Here is a 24,740-nt window from a genome sequence, read left to right on the forward strand (position 1 = left end):
TTTTGACTGGACTGCTTTTGAGTTTCGTTTCAGGAATAAGAGGTGTGTTTTTAAAGAGGCTGCTCTGAAACATGGTCCCCAACGCAACTCGGATTCGTGTGCCAGAAAGAATGCGTGGACATGAGAACTGATAAATAGGAACAACTAGAAACATTCCTCCCTTCACTCCTGTCCCGTTCCCTGTATCCCTCTCTGCCCTGACCACAGCCATTTCCTCAGGAAGACCTGAGGGCGACCATACAATTGTGTGACATTCTCACCAACACAATTCATTTTCTCTCTCTCTTTCTCCATCACTCAGTGACTTAAAAGTCAAAGATCTGGAAAAAAAAGCATGCAGGCTGTTGCCAGTTTTGAGAAACAGAACTTGGCATAGTGATTCCAAAACATAGATTTTCCTGGATACTCATCTTGGTGGGAATGTCCTGAGCTAGGAAAAAGTTACAGATAGTGATATAAACCTACCCAGTGTTCTGTGTCCCAGAGATGTCAAAGGAGAACGATTCCACCCTGGTACTGTCAGAGGGAAGACTCTTCACAAATTCAGTGTAACAGAGACCTGGTTCATACAGTTTAGCATTCTCGCATAGCGACTGGAAATTCACAGGCAGGGAAACCACCTGCGCCTGCTGCATCTGAAACCAGTTCACCGTCACCTGCGAACAAGAAAATAAACTATCGTTATCAAATCAGACCTCTGACACAAACACCTCATCCTAACCGCACAAAATATTAGCTTTAAGTAATTCTGTTTTCAAAGGAACAGTTTAAAAGATATGTTATTTATTGCTTGACCATTGTGCCATTCCTGGTTCATACAATGTGAAATATAATCTGTAGCCTGAGGTCACTTTGTTAAAGTGAGGTCAACCAATAACAGCTCAGGTGTGCCTGTTTTGTCTGAATGACCAGTAATAAGTTAGATTTGATCTAACTGTGTGTGCGTGTACGTTATTACTCACTGCTTTCAGGGTCAGGTCGCACTGAAACACAAGCTCTCGTATCTGAGTAAGAATCTCGCTCTTGGTGTTGGCCAGGTCCACTCTCTTCACCCCGACATCTGTGATGCACTGCTTATAATGTTCTTGGGCTTCCTCTGCCTACAGATACAAACACATTTATATTTAGACCAGGATACTTCCTGTTCCCCTCAATTCTGGATCTTTTTGTCATAAAACAACATAATATTTACAGCAGACTTGGGAAAAGTGTATTTGAAACTAGTTTGTTGTTTAGCCAAAAGAGACTAATTTATAGTTAAATTATAGTCATGACTAAAGTAGCATAGTTTAGGAAAAGTAGTAGCTATACTAAATACAAATTTGATAATAAAAAAATGGCAGTACTTAATATTATATGTAATATTTATTACATAATTAATGTTTTTAATTATATGACCAACAATTTGTATAATACATTTAAAAAAAATAGAGCTGTATTTAATAATACGAAAGAAAAAAGATCTTAATATTAACATAAGGTGAAAACATAAATGAGATTCAGCATTGTTATTGTTAACTAAAACATTTGTAAACTGTTAAATTAAAAAGCTGAAAGAAAAAAAATATATATATATTATTATTAATATATTATATGCAAAACATAAACTTAAAAAACAAAAAGTGCTGGCAACTAACTGAAATGCAATTTATTTTATTTAATTAAAACATTTAAGTTGCAGTACTAAATTATTAAAACAAATAAAAACTAAAGCTATATAGAAATAAACTAATAAAAAAACTAATAAAAATGACAAAAGCATAACAAAATTACTATAATTAAAATACATTAAATGTACAACTTATACAAAAACTCCCTAATTCACATAAATGAATCAAACTTATAGGTAAAGCAGAGCTACAAAAAAGTTAAAGCAATCAGTAAATAATTTGGAAGCAACTCTAAAAATGGTTTATTTCAGTTTAAATGATTCACTCACTAAAATGAACTGGACTTCCCAATGATACAACGTGGCACACTACACAACTATTTGATGAAAAAATGGCTTGTAAGTGGAAGAGTTGAGCTATTTTCAGAACAGCCAGACACTTTTACACTTCTGAAGCATAAATTCAGTTGCATCATACTTTTATCAAGTTACTCCCTAACACATATTTAGATATGCATGACAGTAAAGTGTGCAATACAGTATCCATCCATTTTGCAATCATCAAGTCTTGAATAAAGCAACGGTTGTGTTAAGGAATGTGGTGTGTGTTGCATCTGTGTCTGACCTTCTGCAGAGCCTCCTCCTCCAGTTTGCGTCTCTTCTCCAGCTGTTTTCCTCCCGCCGTTCCGATCTGTTCCTCCTCCACTCGACTGGTGGAGCAGCGGGCTTTCTCGTACTCTTCCTGCCTCTGTACCTGCAGAAGCCTGGCCTTCTTCAGCGCACTGTCTGCATCATGCTGGAAATACACAATATAAACACATCCGCATGATTAGCCAATCATAACAGCAGTTTTTTAACAGGGAAATCCTAAAAGAAACAGTAACAAAAACAGTCTGTTTAATGTAAGGAAAACATTAAGCTAAAACCATAAAATGAAATATTCGTTACCTGAATTATAACAAAATATGAAAAAAAATTAAACTTATTTTATTTCAGATAGGTCGCGTCACACATAAACATCTGCAAATCCATAACACAGCACATTTATATAATTATCAAATCATACACACACACTAGAGAAAGTACATACTCAATGCCCATTCACTAGAACACAATCACACAACCTTAAACTTTGTTTGTTCACTTCTCAGCAATAATAAGTCATGCTTTGGTGCTAAATGGCTGCTTATAAATACCTCACACAAACAACAGAATGAAGTCTCTGCAGTTGAATCTGATGTAATTACTGCTAACACTGAGTCCCTATTAGATCAGCAGAGAAATTCGAACAACAAACAGCCTGACAGCTCAGCCAGCTCGGTTTTCAGAAGAGACCTTTCGGTGAACGACGTATTTTGCAAATATTTACTGCTTTTGACAGACTGCATTAAAATCTACCCACCACTTTCTTCTGCTCTCTCTGCCATTGTTCCTTCACCTCCTTCCTCAACTTATCCAGCTCATTCTTTCGAGCTTGCAGAGGCTAGAAAGCAAACACGGAAAGCAAATACACTTTTAAAGTAGTAGTACATTTCCTATTAATCAGTTACACAATGAACGCTTAAGATTAGAATCAAAACATGGAATAGTGGCCGTACCTGCATGAATTTGTTGGCCTGTAGAGCAGCTGTGGTTTGCATGATCAACTGGCTGTATTCGATATCGTTCTTGAAGGCAGAAATGTAAATATCCCGGAATGGCATGTGCTCCTGAAATAAACCACATGGCATTGAATAAACAGATAAGAAGCTTTGATAGCATCATCATTTATTTAGTAACGAATTTTATAGCCTGAGAATGGAAATGTGTAGGTTGCATTGTACTTTTATGAAGTGCATGTCATAGCAGAAATATGAACCTGTTGAGACGCCAGCACCTTTGCAGATTCAGCCATCTTGGCGTAGCTCTTTGCACACTCAATGTCTTGGAATAAAAGCGAAGGATACGATTAAGATGGAGTCGTGGCTTGTCAGGGCAATTATACAGTCATCCAACCAACAAAAGTATTTAATATTTTAAGTTGTTACACTCAGTAAATTATGAATGGATATAACTTTTTGTGTAAAATACATTTCAGCAATTTGTGTATGTTTTATTTGATATTACTGAATTGTATTTTATATATGTCTGCATTTTATACAGTGGTTACTTTTTATTGGCTGAAAGAACTACTAATGGCTATCTGGGGTCTGGGGCCAATAAGATTTTTTTAAAGAAATTAAAACTTGTATTCAGAATGGATGCATTACATTGATCAAAACTGACAGTAAAGACTTCAACATTGTTACAAAGATTTTTTTTATTTCAAAATAAATGCTCTTCTTTTGAAAGAATGATTAAAAGAATTAAAAAATATATCACAGTTTTCACAAAAATAGTAAGCAGCACAACTATTTTTAACATTGATAATAATAATAATAAATGTTTCTTGAGCACCAAAAAAACAAAAAAAACATGACTGTAATTTGAAGGACAACTAAATGCAACTCCCTCAACACGCTCTACTCACCCATATTAAGCCGTTTGTCCACCCAAGCCAGGAGTTCCTTGGTGTATTTTGACCAGGCTTTGGCATAGAGCAGCGCCGACTCCACCCCGCTGTCACTGCAGAGCAAAGCTCCGTCCATCTCCTCCACCCGCGCGGGCTGAGAGGGACCTGCAAAGAGGACAGACACACAGCCAAACACATCAGTAAGGGTGAGCGGCAGGGGCTGGCGAATGGATCCCAGCAAGCCCACCTCAGACATGAGTGTTTTTACACCAAGGGCAGGGTGCTTGCGTATGTGTGAGTGTGTGTATGAATGACAGAAGTGTTTACTGACCTTGGGGCTGTATTAGAGTGGATTGGCATTAAGTAGCCCTGCCAGGATTTAAAGTGACAGTGAATGTGTGAGCCGAGAGCTTATTCACACATGCAGAGAACGATCAGTGAAATCTGATCTGAGAACAGCTGTTTGATATGTGTATCTACGTGGGTGTGATCTGTATAAAAAGTGCAGCTAAATTCAAACCTTTGCCATTGTTTTTTTTTTTATTTCCGTAATGTGACATTTTCCCAATTGAAACAGGATATTGAATGAGGGGGGGGGAAAATCAGCTTAATTGTATCCATCAGAAATCAATTGGATCATGAAAAGTGGGCTGGACAGGAGGAGTTGAAGAAAGCTTGGTAACGTCAGATGAAAAAGAACTTTGTTTTAGTGGCAGAGAAATAAAATAAAATAAAATAAAATAGTTTCAAAGGCAGGTGATTAGATAGATAGACAGTCAGACAGACAGACAGACAGACAGACAGACAGACAGACAGAGAGATAGATAGATAGATAGATAGATAGATAGATAGATAGATAGATAGATAGACAGACAGAATAAGGATGTAAAAAAAATTCCATTTGGATTTCATGTTGATTTTAAAGGACATCATTTAAACGTATTTTAAAGTAACTTGTGTATACATTTTTAATAAAGTAAAACGGATCGACTCTCACCTGGAGGGTCATCTTTTTCCGGTCCACATCCGCTGGAGTCCACTGTCAGATTTTCAAAAGACTAAAATAAAAGACACAGGAGACAATAAAAAGACAGCCGAACGAACAAACAATCCAAGACAGAAAAGGAAACACGTTTATCCATATCTGCTTTATCTGAGAGCACTCAGTCAAATCACAATGCCAAAATGTCACTGGCTTTTTGCATGAGATATATCACAGGGGTGGTCCAAACAGGAAGAGCGCTCTTCTCCAAAACAGACCTTGTTTCTATTTTTCTTTACTGAGCTTTGCACTCTTTGACCCCCATCTCTACAGCGCATAAAGAGGCCACAGCCTTCAGATTCTGACGTGGATTTCAACCACCTGTTTATCGGACTGCTTTAAAGTGTATGATGAGGAGGAAATAGCGGGAAATCTCACCCTGCTCCTGCAGGCCTGAGGAAGCCCGGAGGCTGAGCCGTTCTCTACATCTCCCATAAGGAAGTCAGACACTCTGAGGAAGACAAGACAAAAACTTACTCAGCATTAAAACAACACATACGCAGCAAAACAGCTCTGTTCCAAAATAATCTATTGCGATACTCTGCTAACTTCTGCTCACATAGGTAGCTGCCTTCTAATGAAGTTTCTAATGAAGAATAATTCTTCTAATGAAGAATCCTAACAGTCATGGAACCTTGTAAGTGAGTGATTTGTAACATTCTTCATAAGCAGCAGCTTAATACAATTAGCATTAGTTTTGATATTAGCATGTAGCTAAGCTAACCCTGCAATATTCTTACTCTTCAATACAGACCTACTAAAAATATTCTGAGAAAAAACAGCAGAGATGCATTTTATAATAGTCACGCTACTATTAACTTGAGTGCTGTGTTTTAGAATGCTTTGTTATGCACAAGACGCTGCAAGAGACGCAAGCACAACAGTACCTGTCCAGTGCAGAAAAACAATGGAAAACAGTGCAGTGAAATGCAAAAACATGCACTGTGAACAGAACTAACCATCATGAAACCTCACAGATGTTTTGGAATTTGGATTTGGAATACTTTACATACACAGCGACTCAAAGATATAACGATAAAATTAGCACAGAACTTAATTCTAACAGGGTTTGCTGTTAGCATGTTGCTAAGCTAACAGTGCAGTGCTTCAATTAGCATAAAAATACATAATATACAAAAACATTCTGTACAATAATCCATTTTATTTGACCCTGAATTATTTTTAGGAATCTTTTCAGTGCTTAATGAAATAATAGGTAACATTAATAATCACTTTGCAAACAATGCAATGCTCTCTTGGAATTTGTTTTAAAGGGGTCATATGATGCGATTTCAAGTTTTCCTTTCTCTTTGGAGTGTTACAAGCTGTTCGTGAATAGATATGATCCCTGAAGTTGCAAAGACTAAAGTCTCAAAACCAAAGAGATATTCTTTATCAAAGTTAAGACTCTGCCACACCCCCCTAAAACGGCTCGTTCTAACACGCCCCCACATATCTAGGTCACTATGTGGGAATATTTGCATAATGCGCCCAAATGTGAATGCAAAGAAAGAAGGCGTGGTTTCAGTAACCGCAGTTAGTGTTGAAGCAGCCATGTCAGGGAGACACTGTGTGTTTTTAGGCGAAAGCAAAAGCACTTTATTTGGCCTTCCGAAAGTAGATGCATTTAGGAATCTTTAAGATTACTTACAACAGAACAGCAATGCATTTTATGGACGACCGTTTCAATGATCTTTAAAAAAGCATCATATGACCCCTTTAAAAACTAATTATCTTGGAGGTAGTGTCATTAAGTTTCCATTTGAAATAGCTTTTGTCTATGAAGCATTAAAATGCTGAAGTTCACCAGGGTTTGGAACAAAGCTAATGACTCACACACTATCATGCACAGTCCTGACGTTAAAAACAACAAGCAACACCTAAACCACATTGAGTCTGTGTTATCTTATAAAACAGACATGAGCTGAACACACATTCAGCTTGCTGACTCAGGGAGGTCACTATCCTGTGTGCAGATGTTTCAGATGTTTTTTTTTTTTTTTTAATGACTAATCCGAGATTTATGAAGAGAAAGAAGGCCAGTAGATGTCCAGGTATGTCATTCCAGCAGATTTCACCCGTTATTTACCTAGTTTCCCTTTCTATCTGGTCACCACTGGTTTAAACTCGACTAACCACTGAATCATTACAGTCTCAGTTTGGCGTTCTGGTCCCAATCAACTGAAAAGCTTCAGGAACTTTCAAAAACCCTTAATAAAATCATAGTGTGGCTAAAAAGCAAATGAAGAACCTCCCTTTAAAGACACAGTTCCTTGAAGCGAAACACTTACCGACCACCACACTTCCCATCCAGTTAGCACACACCAAACGGCCAGGAAAAGACAGATGAAAAGTCAAGATCTAATAGTTTCTGGGAAACTTTTTAGGGTCTTTCCTCAAAATACTCCAACAAACTTTGCTTGAAGACAATCCTGGACTAAATGGAAAAACCAAGGCAGTCAGGTTGACCTTCTTGACCGTTTGAGATCTTCCAAAAACGTTTTTAGTTTCCCAAGCATACGTGATGCGGATCAGAAGCTCCTTCTACCACCGTTTACGAAGTTCTGTCTGGTCCTCACGTCCTCCTGTCCCTCTACATACCCCTCCCCAACAGGACATCCTGAAGCTCGCAAGAACACAATGGCAGCCCTCACCGTCCACACACAATCCAAACGTGGAAGTTACATCATCAAGCAAAAATGGCATTGTTTTTTCGCGTTTTACCCCCTTCTCTCTGGGAAATCAGGCACCAGTGAGGCTTGCTAATCAATTTTGCCTCTAAATCTAGAGGGAGGAACTGATAAAACACGGATGAGACCAAACATTGAGCCCCTGGATGTTTCCCACAGAAGATACCAGACCTATCTGTTCAGATAAGGATGACACTGACACGTCCTCACATTAGAGGTGGTTAAAATGCACCTAACTGGGTGTGAAGAAGAATTCGATGGATTCGTCTCTGTAGGCTCTGGGAAGTAGGAGAGCAGCACTTAGTCAAAAGGTCCCAATGAAGGGGGTTTGGAGCTTCCCTGAGGGATGTACCTGTAGGTGATGAAAGGTAAAGAAGCACAGGGCTGATGGGAAGAAACACACCCCCTTTTTGTTGGCAGCCCATGAGAGATGCCGTACTACAGAGAAACTTCAGTTACTTTTGAAATCTAATACGTGCATGAGAAAGCCTGAAAGTTGCGTAACAGCGATGCGGGACGAAAAGAGGAAGGTGAAAAACCTCCTCGTGGCTGTTGTTCAAGAAAACAAGCTTTATTTGTATTTCCTCAGAACAGGACGGTACGCTGAGCGCTAAAATCATCAAGGACACGTCGCACAAGGTTTGTCAACATCAGCACATATCTTCGCATCAGGATATTCGGCTTTTGGGGAGTTTGTATTGCGATGTTCCCATAACATTCTGGACCGCAGTCCTCCCTAGAGTCTCCGTGAAGGTTTGCCTAAACTCCTGCTGGTCCCCATCTCATCCTGAGGCCCAGCCAGGAGGGTCAGTGTCACATTTCTGCAGCGGACGCATGTGCCGGGCTGAACATGAGAGACTCAGGCCTGTTCAAACTCCACAGTGAAGTCCTTATCATGCTTGGAGCTCCCCAATCCGGATATTCAACTTTCTCATATTCTAATCTCCGAGCCACAGAGCTAGAACACTGATTATTCAAGTGTCACATTACAAAGGTTTCAGTGTGTGTGTGTGCGTGTCTGAGTGAGAGAGATTGGAAAGAGAAGGCAATATTATAAGCATTTTGCACCTCTAGTGGTAGAAGCTGGATTTGTGCATTGATTTAGAAAAGTTTTTTTTTTGGTACATTTGAATAAACACAGAAACATACAATATCAATGTGTACAAAAGTACAATATAATATAATATCATATCATATCATATCATATCATATCATATCATAATTATCAGGATTTTCAAAAACCAACTTCCACAACATTTTCATATCAGTAAATTGTGGGCTTTTAAAATGCACAATTTATTTATAAATGTAATCAATAATATAATATAATTAATATAATATAATATAATATAATATAATATAATGTTTTAATTCTTATAATTTATTATACTTACAATAAACTGAAATTTCATCAATAAAATCTAAATAAGTCTATTAATTTAATATTCTGATAATGATATGATATTACCTCAAAGGATTCCTATACATTCATAAATATGTAAAGTTTAAGATGCTGCCAATATATTGATATTGCAAATTTGACTATTTATGCACACATACAAAAATTTGTGTATGCTAGAACCAACAAAACTTAAGTGAAAAGAATTAAATTACACATAGAAAACTCTCTAGCTGCACAGAAAGAGGAAACCAAAAGGTGCGCATAGCAACATAACTATTTAGAAAGAGGAAACCAAAAGGTTTGGAGATGTTTATACAGAAACATCACATGACCCGCTATGAGCCCAACTGTCAAAACAAAGCAAGGCATTTAGCTTCAGTTCCCAATAACAGTGCAGAGTGCAAGTAAAGTGACCCCATAATAAACCAAGACCCGTCATTTACCAAGTCCTGCTTCTGTTTGTGTTAACAAGTGAGAACCTGCAGCCATTTCAACACTGAAAATATTGACATCTCTGATGCTACACATACCAGAAAATGTGGTTAAATTAATATTTGTATATGAAATTAACATTGACACATATGCATGCGCCCAAAAAGTACTTGCACACTTAAGCAACACTCAAAGTGTCTTTGATTTAGATAATATAATATCCAACTAAGTAGCTTCTAAGACAGCACAATCAAAACACTCACAAAAAAGAGTTTAGATGCTATGCAGATACTTCTGAGATTCTTGTCCACAAGCCAAGTGAAGCATCGTCATGCATGGAGATGCTAATCTCTCACCGTGGAACCGAGTGAAATGGGATTCCTCTTCTCTGACAAGGACATTGTACTCCAAGCAAACACACAAACACACTTGCAGACATGCATTGTTGGGCTTTTCCAATGTCAGCCCTGTCAGAATCTTGAGAAACAATGTCTCTTTTTAAAGATCTCATTTTTGCATGCATCTCAGAGAGCTTTGTGTACATTGCTGGAAAATTACCTCTTGCAATTTTGGGTTTATCATTACTAATAACAATTTTGAGAGGGAGTTTGAGGAACAAGATTTCAAGCGAACAAGTGTCTCTCCCTCATTCTTCTACACTGTGTCATATTAAAGTCAAAGGCGGCGAGTGAGACAATGCTTTACCTTTGACCTTTGCGATGAGGGTCCCGGCCGCGCTGAGGATCTCCACTGAATTCAGGGAGTGATGTTTGGAAATCACAGATTTTAATACACGCAACAGCTCTCCTAGACGCTCGTGAACCACCTGATGCAGACAGTCCTGGTGATCTGAAACACACAGACAGAAGAACTACAGTCAGGAAAAACAAAACAAAAATCACACTAAACTTTTACCTTTTTTTTTTAATTCACACAATTTGTGGCATTGGTCATGTCTGCAAGCATAAGTGGTGTAGGACAATTACACACTATAGTTTCATATTGGAGAGCCATTTTGGAGAGTATCCACTGAACGTAAACAACGTAACACGTGGATACGTTGTTTACGCTTTGATCTGAACGAAAACAACGTATCCGCGTTGCGCAGCTGACACACAACAGCATACGTTGTTTACGTTCAGTGGATACTCTCCAAAATGGCACCAGGGTGACGCGGAGGAGACGAATTGCTGAATAAAGTCATTATTTTTGTTTTCTTCACGCACAAAAAGTATTCTCGTAGCTTCGTAAAATTACAGTTGTCACACGGATTATTTTAATGATGTCCTTACTACGTTTCTGGACCTTGACCGTGGTAGTATCCTTGCTGTCTATGGGAGGGTCGAGCTCTCGGAATTCATCAAAAATATCTTAATTTGTGTTCCGAAGATTACGGGTTTGGTACGAAACAAGGGTGAGTAATTAATGACAGAAGTTTCATTTTTGGGTGAGCTACCCCTTTAAAGTTAGGCGTTTGTTCGGTGCCACTTTAGATTAGGGAACACTATTCACTATTAACTAGTTGCTTATTAGCATGCATATTACAAACATATTGGCTGTTTATTAGTACTTATAAAGCACATATTAATGCCTTATTCTGCATGACCATATTCTAAATCCATCAAAGGGACATTTCACCAAAAAATGTTCATTTCTGTCATCATTTACTCACCCTCATGTTGTTCCAAACCTGTATGAGTTTCCTTTTTCTGCTGAACACAAAAGAAGATATTTTGAAAAATGTTGGCAACTAAACAGTTGCTAGTAGCTACTGACTTACATAGTACTGAAAAACAAATATTATGTAAGGCAATGGCTATCAGCAACTGTTTGATTACCAACATTCTTCAAAATATCTTCTTTTGTGTTCAACAGAAGAAAGAAACACATACAGGTTTGGCACGACATGAGGGTGAGTAAATTATGACAGAAATTTAATTTTTTGGTGAGCTATCCCTTTAACCCTCTACTTACTATCCATATTTTAGCTAAATTGAGGGAAACTCTTAGTTAATAGTGAATGTGGTCCCTAAAATTTTACTATTCACAACTTTTAAATATGAGCGAATGTTTTTTAGCAAACGAAATGTTCTAAAAGGACACACTAGACAAACAAATACAAGTGCAAATACCAGACATCTAAGTTCAGCTTAAGTAACACAACAATCATTATCATGTGCCATTTTGACGCCTGATGCCAACAAACACGTCATCAAACACTTAACATGACCTGACGGAGGAAGAGCTTAAACTCATTCTGAATGAATCTTTTGTTTAGATTAGGAACCTGCGGTCTGCATCAACACAATAGCATGAACCTGTCTGATCACTACATCAATGTCACCACATCTCATTTCCTCAGACTGAATCAGGGCTTGAAATATAACCATTTCTGATTCATCTGCTTTCATTATGTAATTTCAGCCTGCTGTCTGGTCAGTACAAGCACTAACAGGCCAACCGAACACGAGTGCTGTCTACTTTCCAGACGCATTCCATACAGCTTCTTTTGACCCGTTTCCCCCTAGATTTGCAACTACACACAAACACAAACCCACACACTCTCTTACCCATAAACACATTCAGGGGCACCGTGTTCAGTCGCACCCTCTCCCGGCTATCAAAGCCACATTTGTGCTGACGGTGGCCTCTGGATTACCCGGCGCATGGAAAAGGGGATCAGGGAGACTTTACCCCCTCCACCCTCTTTTTTCGCTCCATCTCTTTTCCGAAAAGCAACAAAAAGAGCCCGCGGTGAAACTAATGCTGCCGTGGATGGTGACTACCATGGAAATGACAGCTGCTTTCTGGCCTCAGAGGGCCAACGCTGTCTGACCACATTATAGTCATGCAAGGGGAGTCACAGGAAAACAATTTTATCATCATACATTAGTGATGCACTGCTATTGAAATAAGGGATGATCATTTTCATGTTACAGCCAATAACCATTAAACAGTAATATCTGCTATTTCTACAACATTATAAAAAAAACTAAAATAAAAAACTACAAGTCAGGTTAGGCATCACAACATGATAATATACATTGTAAAAGACTACAGAATAAATGTAAAAAATATAAATCTGCTACAGAAAAGAGAGTACAGTTTCAAAAAAACAAAAAAAACTGAAATAGTGAATTTCCTAACATTAGTTACTAGGATAGTTATAATACTTTTTTTTCCTCAATTCCTCATACTGTAAATGTAAACCATTAAGGTGACACACTAAGTAAGTAGTACACTAAAAATAAAATTAAATAAAATAAATGTTTAGCTGCCAATATATTTCATTTTTGGGGGTCTTTGGCATCAAAGCATTTGAAAACCCCTGTGCTAAATAACTACCCACTGCATGCCAAGTTCATAAAGTGACATATCTACATAGCACTGACATTCACCCCTGCTGCTCTTACCAGCATGAACAGCAGGTCTGCCACTGTCCTGTAGCTTTAGCACTCATTCATCTTCATCAAGTGTCATGCATAACCACTTCCTGATGAGATAACCTGGTGCTCTCTTATGAGAACTGAACCAAGCTTTTGTTTCAATCTTCTGCAGCCAATCTTCACCAGCTCCCCTCCTGTTCGAGAGAGGCCAACACTGCGCTTCTGACCCAGAGACCCCTCGCCGTGAGTGCTATTACACATCTGATGAGGTTGTTGCATGTGGGAGTGTGCAGGATGCATTCTGCTACAGCTATATGTCTTACTCCGAGCTGTGGGAGAGCAGAGCGGTTACTCTAGGTGATGCTGAAGTCACCATGCTTTCCTAGTTAAATCATCTACAGTTCAATGAGTCAATGAGGTCTCTATAGAGTGTTTTATGTGTGTAACTGAGGAACAATAATATTTATACTGAAAATGTCTGAAGACATTTTTGGAATTTAATACGTTTTGATAATTTTGACCTCAGGAAATTGAATTAAAATGACAGAAAGCTGAATTTACCTAATTTCAAGTCAGAGACTCAGAGAAATTTAACACAATCAATGAATTCTGGAAAATGAAGTGTGCTTCCACCCTGATGCACATAAGTTAATTTAATAAACTTAACATACATATAATTTATGTAATTTTATATATATTATAGAAAATTGTTATATAAAATAATATACAATTATTATTATTAGTAATAATAATAATAAACAAATACACATTTCTATCTACCCATCTATCTTTTATATATATTATATAAAATTATATTATATCAAATTATATTAATTAAATAATAATAATAATTGGAAAAAATGTGCATCACAATTTTTAATCAACTTTTAAAGAATGAGTGGTTTCTGCTGAAACGAAAAAAATAAATAAACAGTCAAATCTATTACTTATCCATCCATCCATCCATCCACTCACCCATCTATCTATCTATCTATCTATCTATCTATCTATCTATCTATCTATCTATCTATCATCCGTCTGTCTATCCATCCATCCATGTCTACATAAGCTTGTCTTGACAAATTTTCCTTTTCTAGTTAAAAAGTACAGCTATATAAATGTATTTGAATTATAATTCCACTTCCTTACATTCAAATTTGAATTCATTACTCGAACTAAAGTTTAAAAGACACTTTCAAATCAATTCTAAACAGTGCACATCCCTGTTTTGCTCAGGAGCGAAAACTCAAGACCTCAGAGTTAAGTATGGGACTAACTAGCCGACTAAATATAATCTTAATCTTAATCACCACAAATAACAGTTCTACTAGTCTGCAAAATTTGTGACCCAGAAAGTTCCTTGCTATATTAGGCTTGCGTGTCAGACCGAGAACATTTACCAAAATAAATCGTCCATCAGTTTGGCAACAATGATCTTTTTTACTCAACTATCAAGAGAAACAATCTTGTGAAGAGAGAATGAGAGCGGACAGGGAGATATACGGAGAAACAGAAGGAGCACAAGAGGATTTCACACCATGATGTGAAGACGCAGAGTATAATAAGCAGGTGGGTCAAAGGTGACCGCCAGCCAGCCCAAGCCTAAATCTCTTAATTGGTGGGGGTCAAATTAAAAACCCTCTTTTAAAGACATTACATTTTGAATGACAATAACACAAACACAAAGCATGGCCCCATCCCCACACAGCGCTCCCATTCACATGCACACACGGTCACGCATCCCGAAAGGACGGGGGGTTCAGTTCTGCTCGGTGTGGCTGAACAGAGAGAATAGAGGCCACAAGACCCAGGGCCATCAAACACTTTAAATGGCTCTCTGCTCGTTTGGGCCGGTCCTAAAAAACAACCAATTAGCACAACTGAGCGCCGGAACAGTGGGAAGGATGGGAAGTTGATGATTTTAACCCTGTGCTTCCCTGTTTGGGATGGTTACAATAGCACTGAGTTTGTTCTCACCAGGGCCAAACACGATCACTCACCAACAGATTGATATAGCAGGGAAAAGACCCCTCTCCGGTGATGACGGGAAACCTTGTTTAACCAAGAGCGAGCTTTCAGCAGGACAAAAAAAGCCCTTCTGATTGGGGGAACCTTCCTTTTGTCACCGGGGGCCATTTGCAAACAGTGGGGCTGTCTTCTTTGGGGCCTGTGGCATGAGGCATTTATGGAACAATAAATCTGGGAGGCTTTTAGAAGCGAAAGATGGGACTGTGGACTCTACAGGGCACAGAAGAGCAAAGGAAGGGGGAAGTTGGGAATGTTTTCCTGGATCTAAACACCTGGGTTAAGACCTGGGCGACGCGTGTTCCTAGGAATAAAACCGCCCTGCAAACCCACGCTGGACACATTGGCACATTTTTATCCCGTTTGCGTCATGGAAACCCAGCATTCCAGGATGGCGAGGCCTCGTCAAGTGTAGGAGTGGGAAAAGAGGGGCCACACATGTAAACACATGAACACACATAACAACTACCAAATAAGTACAGCAGCCAAGGATACTTCCTGAGAAGACGATGTTCTTCAAAACCTACTAGGAAGCCTAATAAGAAGTAAATAATGAATAGCATGGACATTTTACAATTAGGTATGTGCTAAAAATGAAAAATTTAATTTCTGGCTGTTACTGATAATTATTTTAATTTTATGGCCAATAACCGATGAATGGTTGATATTAAAACTCTAAACAATTGAAAAAATAAAAATAAAAATCTGACATTTACCGGCAGCTATGGTTGCCAGAACTTTAGCTATACATAGTTATGTCAATGAATAAACATCAAATGTGACCCTGGACCACAAAACAGTCATATGGGTCAATTTCTCAAAATTGAGATTTATACATCATCTGAAAGCTGAATAAATACGCTTTCCATTGATGTATGGTTTGTTAGGATAGGACAATATTTGGCCGAGATACAACGATTTGAAAATCTGTAATCTGAGGGTGCAAAAAAATCTAAATGCTGAGAAAATCGCCTTTAAAGTTGTCCAAATGAAGTTCTTAGCCATGCATATTACTAATCAAAAATTACGTTTTGATATATTTATGGTAGGAAATTTACAAAATATTTTCATGGAACATGATCTTTACTTAATATCCTCATGATTTTTGGCATAAAAGAAAAATCGATAATTTTGACCCATACAATGTTTGAACTTAAGGCTGGTTTTGTGCTCCAGGGTCACAAATGTACATGTGAAGTGTCATGCAGGGAATTCTGGGAATGTCAATTTATGGTTTTTCACTGTAAATTATACAATGACTCGTTCTTTTGCACTTCCATAAAACCTTCCCAATTTTAACAGTATTTTACTGTAAAATTACATTAAATGCAATTAGTTATATTTTACATACTGTTAACAACCCGTTAACCAGTTAACAGGTTTTTACTGTAGCATTTTTACTGTTAAAATCACAAATTTTTTTTTTTTACAAAAATTGCCAAAATAAATGAAAATAATTATTAAAAACTGAAATTAATTGTTTTAAAAATCTACAATTGCATTTAGGCATTACAACATTATAATATACAATATAAAGAAGCAAATATTATTATTTTGAGATTTGCTAAAAATGTAATGTAGCACTTTTTCGTTTTATTTTATTTTATTTTTTTAAATAACTGATTATTCAATTACGGCAAATGAAATCCAAATGTTTAAATTAATTTTTAACAATTAATTATTTTTTTAATTAAAGTATAATAATATAATATAATATAATATAATATAATATAATATATTTTAACTTAATTTGAAAATAATCAAACAATAATCAATAATCAGATTACAAATATTGAATATTAACCAATATTGAATGATAAATGTAAAAATCTAAATCTAAATGTGTATGCACAATTAAATTTTAAAATTTAAAAAATCCATATTAAAAAATTATGTATTAACCAATACTGATAATCTAATGATAATAACAATAACTGTAAAAAATGTGCATTACAATTTTAATCAACTTCTCAAGGATGAGTGGTTTCTGCTGAAATTAATTAAAAAAAAATAATAGACGAAGAGAATATGAATTTGCAACATTCTTGTGACCCTAACCCTGCTCAATCATGCATGACTTATTGTGAGAACAATGTAATAATAAAGCTTCAGAATATGAGACATGGCTGGCAGGGCTTTCTGGTCCAGGTCCAGTGTAAAATCACTAAACATGTCACAGTTGAGCCTGCTGAGGCCCAATCAAATGATAAAGAGCTTATAGTCTTTAATGTGAACCCCACTTCACAAAAGATTATAAAATACTCTATACAATGACTAGCAAGAAGACTCATTATGGTAATAGCCTGCATCATCTGATCAGGGGTCAACAGCATTACAACCAGAGTGTAGGAGTCAGTAATTTGGTGATCAACATCTTTGGTTACGTGCCTCCTTTATGTCTTAAAGTCAAAAGACTTGGTCAAAATCTGACTACTTAGCCTTTAACATGCCCTTTTGACCAGAGCTGCCAGGGTGGACGGTCTAATGCGTTCCTCAGCGCTTACGGCCCACCCCGGGACATTTTCTGTTGAGGTAGGTGGGCCAGGTCCTCCCCTGTGACAGTGAAGCTCCTGGGATCAGGATATTATATGGTCCACGGTAAAGGGGCCTTTTGCGTTTAGCATCTCCCCCTGCCTCAAAGTACCCTGCTGATCCACCTTTCATCCACTCTTTCCCATGACTGCACACAAAGGGCCAACGTTTAAAGGAGCCCCTTGTATGCACACACACATACTCGCATAGCCATGCCTCGGCAGTCAAACGGGACTTTGAGAATGCTCTGCAGGTAGACCATTCGCCATTGTGAATGAAAAATCTCGCAAATTAATTACCAAATAAATCAGACTTAATCTCGTCAAGAAAATTACTGGTGATTTTGTTAAGGATAATGTCGAAAAATGTGCATCATGATCAAATAGATATGATTCTGTTGACAAAAATACGAAGAAAAAAAGATACTGATAATGCAATAACGATGTTTTATGAAGAAGAACAATCTATAAATAGTGTGATTGTTCCGAATAATCTAATCATAGTTTATAATGTCAAGAACTGACCTACTTGAGCTGCATGAGCTGAAGATAAACAGTCAACGGTAACCGGTAAACTGAAGTGCTTTACTAGCAGGTTAATTAACCCAAATTTATCAGATATATACACAAACATAAATGTACTTACAAAACGTACATGCTAGTACATCGGCACAAAATTATGCAAATACACCAGCACTTGAACATGCTAGTCAGGTTATGTATATATATATATATATATATACACACACACAAACATAAATGTTTGAATATTTGTTCTAATTTTGCACTCTTACACGCTAAAAAGTTATTTTTATTGACTAAAAGTACAATACAACTGACTAAAATTAATGCATATGACATGATTTTCATATGGACTAAATTTAAAGGATGTTTTTGTCAAAACACAAAAACTACTACTAAAACAAAAAGCTGTGTAAAAATGAACATTGTCTTGCATCAATGTCATGGTAAGGTCACATTATTCATCAAGGGTCATTAGTAATCAGGCCACAGATATGTCTTGATTGTTGAGGAGCCTTACACACTCCACTTTGAGATTTTGAATCTTCACAACTGATTCTGAATCACTTATCGAGGGACTGAAGGACAGCTGATTGTGAAACAGGAAAACATTATTTGCTAAATCCATTCATTTTGGCAAACCATAATATCTTCACTCCTATTAAATATTCCAAGTATTTATCCTCCAAAGTTTCCTGCTGCATATAAACCAGGCGCCTCACGTGGAGACAGGAATGCGCTTGTTTCTTTCATTCGTCCACACAGCTGTCGATCACTCAGAGAGCGGGAAAAAAGACAGCCACCACTCCCTCCTGTTCCCCACGTTCATGAGAATTAAACCCCAGAATTCCAGCTATGCTGCATTCAACATTTCCCTGCTCCCTGCGGGAGCAGTACTCCCTGCGCACATATTAATATAGCATCACTGGGCTGTAGGTTGCCAATTTGAGGGGACAAATGGGTTGAAATTTGTATGCGTCGATCGTGTGAGAAAGATGCGTTTCATACAAGATCTAGCAACTGGACAACCTTGGAATTTGTTGTCGTGATTATTCATATAATGAGGTTTGGCCCATACAAATTACGGGAGTTTTACCGGAAACGAATGTAGCAAACATATAAAATACACCCAGTGGGATTTTTTTTATAGAAAGATTAAAAATACGGGAGAAATACGGGAAAATATTTAAACGGGATGATGTTCATGAGGAGAATTAAACCCCAGAATTCCAGCTATGCTGCATTCAACATGACTGAAAATCTCCCACAGAGCAACGCTGACCAGAACACAGAGAGAGTCCAGCGCTCGCCACATGGATTACCACGACCAACTCATCTCAGGCCGGCCAAACCTGACATCCAGAAGGTAGAGAACAGAAAAAAATGAAGGAGGCTGGGGTTTATCAAAAGTCAAGCTGAGTAAAAAAAGCTTCACAGAGGTCCTAATTACCATAATCTATAGAAATCTGCCAGAAAAAAAAATATGTATGGGGGGCGGAGTCAAAAGTAACAATTTTTATATTATATTTATATTTATATTAATTTTAACAATTATTATCAAACAATTATATTCATTTAGTAACATAAATATATATTAGTGTATAATATATCATATATTGTTTTTTTCACTGGAGCACCACCTGAGTCTTCTCCTCCCATTTCTAACAGTGATCATTGTTTCTTTCCCTGCTCCCTGCGGGAGCAGTACTCCCTGCGCACATATTAATATAGCATCACTGGGCTGTAGGTTGCCAATTTGAGGGGACAAATGGGTTGAAATTTGTATGCGTCGATCGTGTGAGAAAGATGCGTTTCATACAAGATCTGGCAACTGGACAACCTTGGAATTTGTTGCCCATACAAATTATGGGAGTTTTACCAGAAGCGAATGTAGCAAACAAATAAAATACGCTGAGTGGGATTTTTTTTTATAGAAAGATTAAAAAAATGGTAGAAATACAGGAAAATATTTAAACGGGATGATAGCGGGATAGAATGGTAAAATACGGGAGAATCCCGGGAAAAGCGGGAGGGTTGACAGGTATGCAAACTACACCCTTTCGGTGTTTTCGTAAGCCTGCCCCTGAAGCTGCTGCTGCTTCAGCTGCAGCAGATGACACGGATCGCTTGAATGTGCTTAAAAAACTTGCAAATGATTAAGTTTTGTGAGGACGCACCAGTGGCCCCATCGGAGCAGTGACAGATCAGTCAACTGTACCGAACGTCTTTCACACTGGCCTCTGGACATCAGATAGTCATTACCTGACCTGGCCAAGATCAAATATGTTAGCTTTGCTTGGCAGCATAAAGGAAAATTAAAGTATGCAATTATGTGTAAATTTAACTGACTGAAAATGAAAGTAAATGAGGAGGGTTGAAAGATTTCTTATCCTGCTGCTCCCTCTAGTGGACTGCAGTTGTCCTAGAGAGGGCATTTTTCTGACATGGTCATGATCAAATATGTTAGCTTTGCTTGGTGGCATAAAGGAAAAGTATGCAATTATTTGTAAATTTAACTGTGTTAAATTGTTAATTTAATTTACAGTGTTTATGAACCTCGTGTTTGCTATCAATTGGCGATTTATATCTGGAACGACAGTTCTGGAAGGTCATACTAGTAAATCATCTGACAAATTCTAATTCACATTACTTAATTTAATGATTTTATTCAGTTTATTCAATAAATGTGTTTCCAACATGTTCCATATGCACATTTTGGAAATTTTATTTGCATCTTGCTGTATTCATCCAGCGTTTTTATGCAATGTGCCAGATGTGGCTAGAAAGCTAGTCAAGGATATTAAATGTCATTTCTGTTATGTGTTTATTACCTAAATGTGCACTACATTTATTCTCTGTGTGCAAACATCAATGCATTTAAAGTGATAGTTCACCCAAAAATAAAATTTCTGTCATCATTTACTCCCCTCATGACGTTCCAAACTTGTATGCATTTTCTTCTTCTGAGAAACACATATATATTTAATTCTGTCTCAACACCAATGGTGCAATTTGCCATAAAGTCTGTGAGAAAAACCAGACAACCGTTGCTCTGCCAAGGATAAGCCTTGGACAGGGTTTCCCCTCTCAACATGAAGCTGTGTCTCTTTGATGGGCTTTCCATGGCTCAGGTCTCAGATGCAAAACAGGGGCCAATTAATCTTCAACCACTCATCTTGTACCAGGAACCCATTGCTCGAAAACAGGATTTGAGTCAGATCAAGTGAACTGGCCTATATGGTCTTGCAAAGCTACGCTAGAACCCCTCAATATGTGTGTGCGCTTGTGTAGGAGAGCAGAGAATAATCCAATCCTAACGTTATTGAGGGTAAGAAGTTGAGGGGCACATTAAATCTACCGCTTTCCACAGACTATTTTAATCCAGGGCCACTTTAATCTAATCTACAGGATAAATTTGCCATCTTGGATTGAAGTAGCTAATCCAGAGCGGTGGGCTTGATTGGGGGTTGCATAGTATTAAGGTTAATCTGTAGACCATATTTGCTAGGTTGGTTTGGAGATAAAAGACAAAGCTACTGTGACCCTCAGGTGTGGTGTCTTGTTACCACTGACCAACATTATCATTTCAGTTTCTCAACAATTGTTTAACATTCTTTTGTGCCCTATGTTTGACTAGGTTACAGTTCTCTCTAAACTTGACTTCCTTATGTATAAGACTTTGGATTAATCTGAACACCTCACAGGATCAGCGGTTACTTCTCTCTGGAGCTTCTGTTTTAAGAAATACAAATGCATAAACCCATAAACTACAAAAATGCATTTAGTCTGAAGACTATTGGTTTTAGTTTTTAGTGTGTTTTCATTCCTTAAATTGTGTAGACTTTTTGAATAAGGAATTATTCATTTTGAGATTGAGATTTAGTTGAAGAGAAATTTACACAGTTAAAGGGGTCATATGATGTGATTTCTAGTTTTCCTTTCTCTTTGGAGTGTTACAAGCTGATTGTGCATAGATAAGATCCCTGAAGTTACAAAGACTAAAGTCTCAAAACCAAAGAGATATTCTTTATCTAATGATCTTTAAAAAAGCATCATATGACCCCTTTAAGATGAGGAAGTCAATAGAGGTGGAAAAATGGGTCAAAAATTATGCTCTTAAATGGCAAAATATTTGCTGTAATCGAATGCAATGCAATGAAAATAAAATAAAATAAAATAAAATAAAAAACAAAATAAAATAAAATAAAATAAACAAGCTCAGGCAGGAGCAGATATCATTCCATAATTTTACAGATACAGTTATGAAGATGATACAAATTAATGCCTGATACATCATGAGGACCAATTAGTTAGGGCCATCAAGTATGAAATTTAGGTGGAATGAGAGGCAGAAAAATGGGTCAAAAATCATGCTCTTAAATGGCAAAATCTTTGCTGTGATCTAACGCAATCTCTTAAATAAAATAAAATAAAATAAAATAAAATAAAATAATTCTACAGATAGTTACTAAGATGGTATAAATTAATGCCTGTTACATCATGAGGGCCAATTAGTTTAACAATTTCATCAGGAATCCTGTCCTATAACTAATCCACACTAACATAAAAAAATACACTGTAAATCTGCAGCTTGAAAAATAAAGAGCGTGACGAGTGGGCTACAAAACTCAATTCAGGACCAGAACGAGAAATAAAAATAAAAATCAGCCTACAAATCTTGTTTCAGTGTGGCTAACTGTTAAAACTCCACAAATCAGCACAGACTAGGCAGTAAATAGCTATCCGCAGCCCACGCATGTACACTGGTACAGCCAGCCCTGAAAACGCTTATCTATTATTCTCTGTGTTTTGCTCAGGGTAGGAATGAAAATGTCACCTTGCCCTACATTCAACTGTCCTTACAGTCTGTAATCTCTACTCCATGCCCACATTCTGAACGGGCTCCATTATAGATAAGCACTGAAGTCTAGGAGAAATTGAACAAAAGAGTTGGACTGATGTTTTAAACTGTTGTATGTGTATGTATATGGAATGGAACATCTTCTAAACAAGATTCCTAGCCCTGACTCTACTTTTAATGAAACAAGTAGTGTAATGTGATCTTCAAAGATGATCTGGACTAATTTACGAGTGCCTTTGAACAAGAATATCTTCAAAGCGACCCTTAAAGGAACTCTTTATTAGAGAACTGACTGGTGGCTACACCATATTAGAGGAGATCGGCCATTTACCAGGAGTACAGCTGGATCACAGCTGCATTAAAATGCCAGAACGAGCCACTGAAATGACACTGGGCGGCTAAATTTAGGCTGGAATTTCACAATGGATGATCTCTAAAACAGCATATTGGTTTTCTCAGAGGGCCTGGTGCATGGCCATTTTCCCATAAAACTTCACAGTGGGACAAAGAGAAGTTGTATTTCTCATTGTTTTATATAACATGGATGAAATGGATGCAACATAAGTGTGACAGTTAGAGAGTATCACATGGGAAAGAAAGAAACCGTAATCCTAAAAACATCCATGGCTCGATACCAGGGATTACTCACGGTGACGTCTGACAAATGATGGTGCTGTGAAACACCTGGTGAGAAGCTCTCAGCACCCAACCAGTTACACATTACCAAACACAGCACAGGAATACTGTGAAAATTACCATTGTGCTCACATTTTACTGTTCAGCCGAGCAATAAAGTCATCCGATACCAATGACTCATTGAGAATACTGAAAGATTTATGCAGCCAAACACTTAAAATGCAGATATGACTCACTTTAAATGTAAAGCACTCACTCTCATGACTCACAACATAAAATCAGCTGTGCTACAACTAATCATCATTTACTCTGAATGATTGATGGTTGACCTATGTTTCCTAGAACTATTCTAAATATCTATAAAAATCTGAAATCTCTTCTGGATCAAAGCAGCACATGTGTATGGTGCATGTGGACCATACACATGTGTTTGAAGGTCAACGTTCACAGGGCAAACGGTGTGGGTCACCAGCCCCCAAATCACCTCACAATGGGGGCCAGAAAATCAGTTTTAGCCGATCAGAGTAAGCCCCCCATGCACAGCAGGCTGGAGCACAATGTGGTGCCGCTGAGGATGAAGAGGGGTCTAATCCCACTCATAGACTCGGCCCGCACCCCACTGCGAGGGCAGCTTGGACCCTCCACAAACTCCACAGCCACAATTTCAGACCTTTCCAAGCCATTTTTAACAAATTTGCCAAGTATTGGAAATTAAGTGGCTTCCCTTTGTACATTACACTCTAAAAAATGCTGGGTTGTTTCAACCCACCTTTGGGTCAAATATGGACTAACCCAACTTTTGGGACAATAAAAAATTAGGGGACTTTGATCTTACATTGATGGCGTGATAAAAATTCTACTGACCTTATGTATATTAAATTAAAAAAAAGCTAGATTATAAAACATATCGATAGATATATATTATACAGACAGACAGACAGACAGATAGACAGATAGATAGACAGACACATAAAATAAAATAGTGCTGTCAAATCAATTAATCCAAAATAAAAGTTTATTTACATATTATATGTGTATACTGTATATATGTATATGTATATATTAATACACACATTTATATGTATATATATAAAAAAATAAAAAAATAAAAAA

General features: G+C 37.4%; 2 protein-coding genes across 4 annotated transcripts in view; both read right to left on the reverse strand.

Annotated features, from left to right (window-relative positions):
* The window catches only part of LOC107677289 (rho GTPase-activating protein 29-like), a 13,876-nt gene extending 8,289 nt beyond the window's left edge, over nt 1-5,587 (reverse strand). For 2 of the 3 annotated variants that reach the window (XM_016472142.1, XM_016472141.1), the window contains exons 1-9: nt 5,521-5,587; nt 5,098-5,158; nt 4,119-4,265; nt 3,468-3,532; nt 3,208-3,318; nt 3,012-3,092; nt 2,235-2,405; nt 963-1,100; nt 466-656 (exon numbers count right to left, since the gene is read on the reverse strand). In XM_016472142.1, coding sequence (XP_016327628.1) covers nt 466-656; nt 963-1,100; nt 2,235-2,405; nt 3,012-3,092; nt 3,208-3,318; nt 3,468-3,532; nt 4,119-4,265; nt 5,098-5,158; nt 5,521-5,577 — 1,022 coding nt within the window. In that variant the 5' untranslated portion in view covers nt 5,578-5,587. Of the gene's footprint in view, nt 1-465; nt 657-962; nt 1,101-2,234; nt 2,406-3,011; nt 3,093-3,207; nt 3,319-3,467; nt 3,533-4,118; nt 4,266-4,431; nt 4,819-5,097; nt 5,159-5,520 lie in introns of those variants that run through there. The other variant, XM_016472143.1, reaches the window with a different exon arrangement.
* Nucleotides 5,588-9,939: 4,352 nt separating this feature from the next.
* LOC107677160 (rho GTPase-activating protein 29-like) overlaps nt 9,940-24,740 on the reverse strand; it is a 24,330-nt gene continuing 9,529 nt past the window's right edge. Inside the window, exons 3-4 of the mRNA XM_016471945.1 lie at nt 10,372-10,515; nt 9,940-10,133 (exon numbers count right to left, since the gene is read on the reverse strand). Of these exons, the coding sequence (XP_016327431.1) occupies nt 9,940-10,133; nt 10,372-10,515 (338 nt within the window). The remainder of the gene's footprint in view (nt 10,134-10,371; nt 10,516-24,740) is intronic.

Source organism: Sinocyclocheilus anshuiensis, unplaced genomic scaffold (assembly GCF_001515605.1).
Source record: "Sinocyclocheilus anshuiensis isolate Anshui unplaced genomic scaffold, SAMN03320099.WGS_v1.1 scaffold392, whole genome shotgun sequence".
Classification (NCBI taxonomy): domain Eukaryota; kingdom Metazoa; phylum Chordata; class Actinopteri; order Cypriniformes; family Cyprinidae; genus Sinocyclocheilus; species Sinocyclocheilus anshuiensis.